The 2,059-nt window shown below is 41.0% G+C and overlaps 1 protein-coding gene across 1 annotated transcript; it reads left to right on the forward strand.

The window, feature by feature from the left end:
- The first annotated feature begins 279 nt into the window (after positions 1-279).
- On the forward strand, positions 280-1,853 carry LOC112521962 (lysM domain receptor-like kinase 3). The gene has a single exon (XM_025130986.1). The coding sequence runs from the start codon at positions 421-423 to the stop codon at positions 1,789-1,791; it is 1,371 nt and encodes a 456-aa protein (XP_024986754.1). The 5' UTR covers positions 280-420; the 3' UTR covers positions 1,792-1,853.
- Positions 1,854-2,059: the final 206 nt, after the last annotated feature.

Raw genomic sequence — 2,059 nt, forward strand, 5'->3', positions numbered from 1 at the left:
TATATTTTTAATAATATTAAACCCTACAAATAGGAATAAAATTTGCTGTTTCAAAATCATACCTTTTTTTTCTTTTAATCAATTTTATTTCAATTCCTACAAACTAAACACATCAAATACTTTATTTTTTTTTCTGAATCCAAATTGTACCAAACATAAGACAGACAATTTAGTCTTGTGTTGTCCTATCCAGTTCAGTCTGTGTATCAAATGCTACCTTAAATTTTAATTTTTTATTAAAAAAACCTAAATTAATTAGAAATGTTGATTCCACACGGGTGTCGCATGGCTTTAATGGTGACTATCGGAGGAAGAGGGACTCCTGTCTCTGTCCATTACTCTCTCCTCCACAAACCCAATTTTCAACACTTCCCAATTCTTCCCCCACCCATTAATTTGCCTCTCTGATCTCATCAGCATATGTGTAGAACCAAAATGGCGGTGAACGCAGATGAACCCAGTAGCACAAGGAGGAGGAGTTCTAGAACCACCACCATGGCAACTCCAACTCGAACATCCAGTAAATCTCAAACAGGTCGCTATCCCTCGTCGACTAATCTTACAAGCACTAGCTACAGCTATGGCGATGGCACTGGTACTGGTACTGGCTCCAGTTATAGGCTCGATAGCTCAATTGCAACCGCTGAAGCTTCGGTTTCCACCCGAACATCGCTCTCCAGCCTCCGTAATTCGTTGCCGGAAGACACTCATATCTACGATGTTTCAGAGATTCGTTCCGCTACTAATAATTTTCTAGCAAAACGGTTTTCCTCTTCTTCTTCGTCGCCGTCGTGGCGGTGTTCTCTACGCGGCAAGGAGGTGGTGGTCTTTCAAAGGAAGTTTCGCCGTCCGATAAAGGATTCTGAATTGAGAGAGAAGTTATCTGTTATATACAGAAGCCATCACATGAGTATAATTAAGCTACTTGGAGCGTCGATTTCAGGCGATTACATTTACCTAGCTTACGACTTCATGCCCGGCGGGAACCTAGCTGATTGTTTGCGTAATAAGAGAAATCCTGATTTTACTGTGTTATCCACCTGGATGTCACGGATGCAAATCGCGACGGATTTAGCCTCTGGTTTGGATTATATTCACAATAATGCCGGCTTAAAAATCAATTTAGTACATAAATATGTGAAATCCAGTAGCGTGATTGTGACGGAGCCATCGTTCAACGCCAAGATCTGCCACTTTGGCACGGCGGAGTTGTGCGGAGAGACGGTGATCGAGCCAAAATTTGTAAAAGAGGAGAAAATCGGCCACGAGATCAGTGAGGTAGTTTCGCCGGAATCCTCACCGCCAAAGAATTTAACGAGATCGGACAGTCGAGCTATGCGATTCGAAGGAACTAAAGGATACATGGGGCCAGAGTTCCGTGGTCTGGCAACACAGAAATCCGACGTATACGCATTCGGCGTTGTGATTTTGGAGTTGTTATCAGGTGAAGAGCCCGTAAGGTACAAGTACGATAAAGAAAAGGGGAATCATATTAAGATTTTGGTTGTGGACACGGCGAGACATGCGGTGGAAGGCGGTGGCAAAGACGAGTCGGAGATCGAGGGGAGACTGAGACAATGGGTGGATAGGCGGCTGAAGGATTCGTTTCCGGTGGCGGTGGCGGAGAAGTTGACCCGAATAGCGTTGGATTGCGTGGATAATGATCCGAATAAGAGGCCCAATATGAGCCGCGTAGCTGGTAAGATCTCAAAGCTCTATTTGGATTCCAGAAAGTGGGCGGACACCATTCAGATTCCTTCCGATTTTACGTCTTCTTTTGCCCCAAGGTGATGATGATTCATTGTTCCCCATTTCAAATTTCAGATTATCATTCCATTTTGTTAACATTAAAATCATTCCCCACTGCCATCTTCAAATATATCTAATCGAATAGCGATTTAACACTTTTATTTATATATATATATATATATATATATATATAAGTGTTAACTGTGAGAACCAATATTAACCATAAATCAATAGATAAATTAGAAAATTTATAATTTTAACAATTTTGAATTAAAATTTTAATGCAAGTATATTTTTGATATCATATGTA

The sequence above is a fragment of the Cynara cardunculus genome (assembly GCF_001531365.2).
Source record: "Cynara cardunculus var. scolymus isolate 2C chromosome LG 11, CcrdV1, whole genome shotgun sequence".
Classification (NCBI taxonomy): domain Eukaryota; kingdom Viridiplantae; phylum Streptophyta; class Magnoliopsida; order Asterales; family Asteraceae; genus Cynara; species Cynara cardunculus.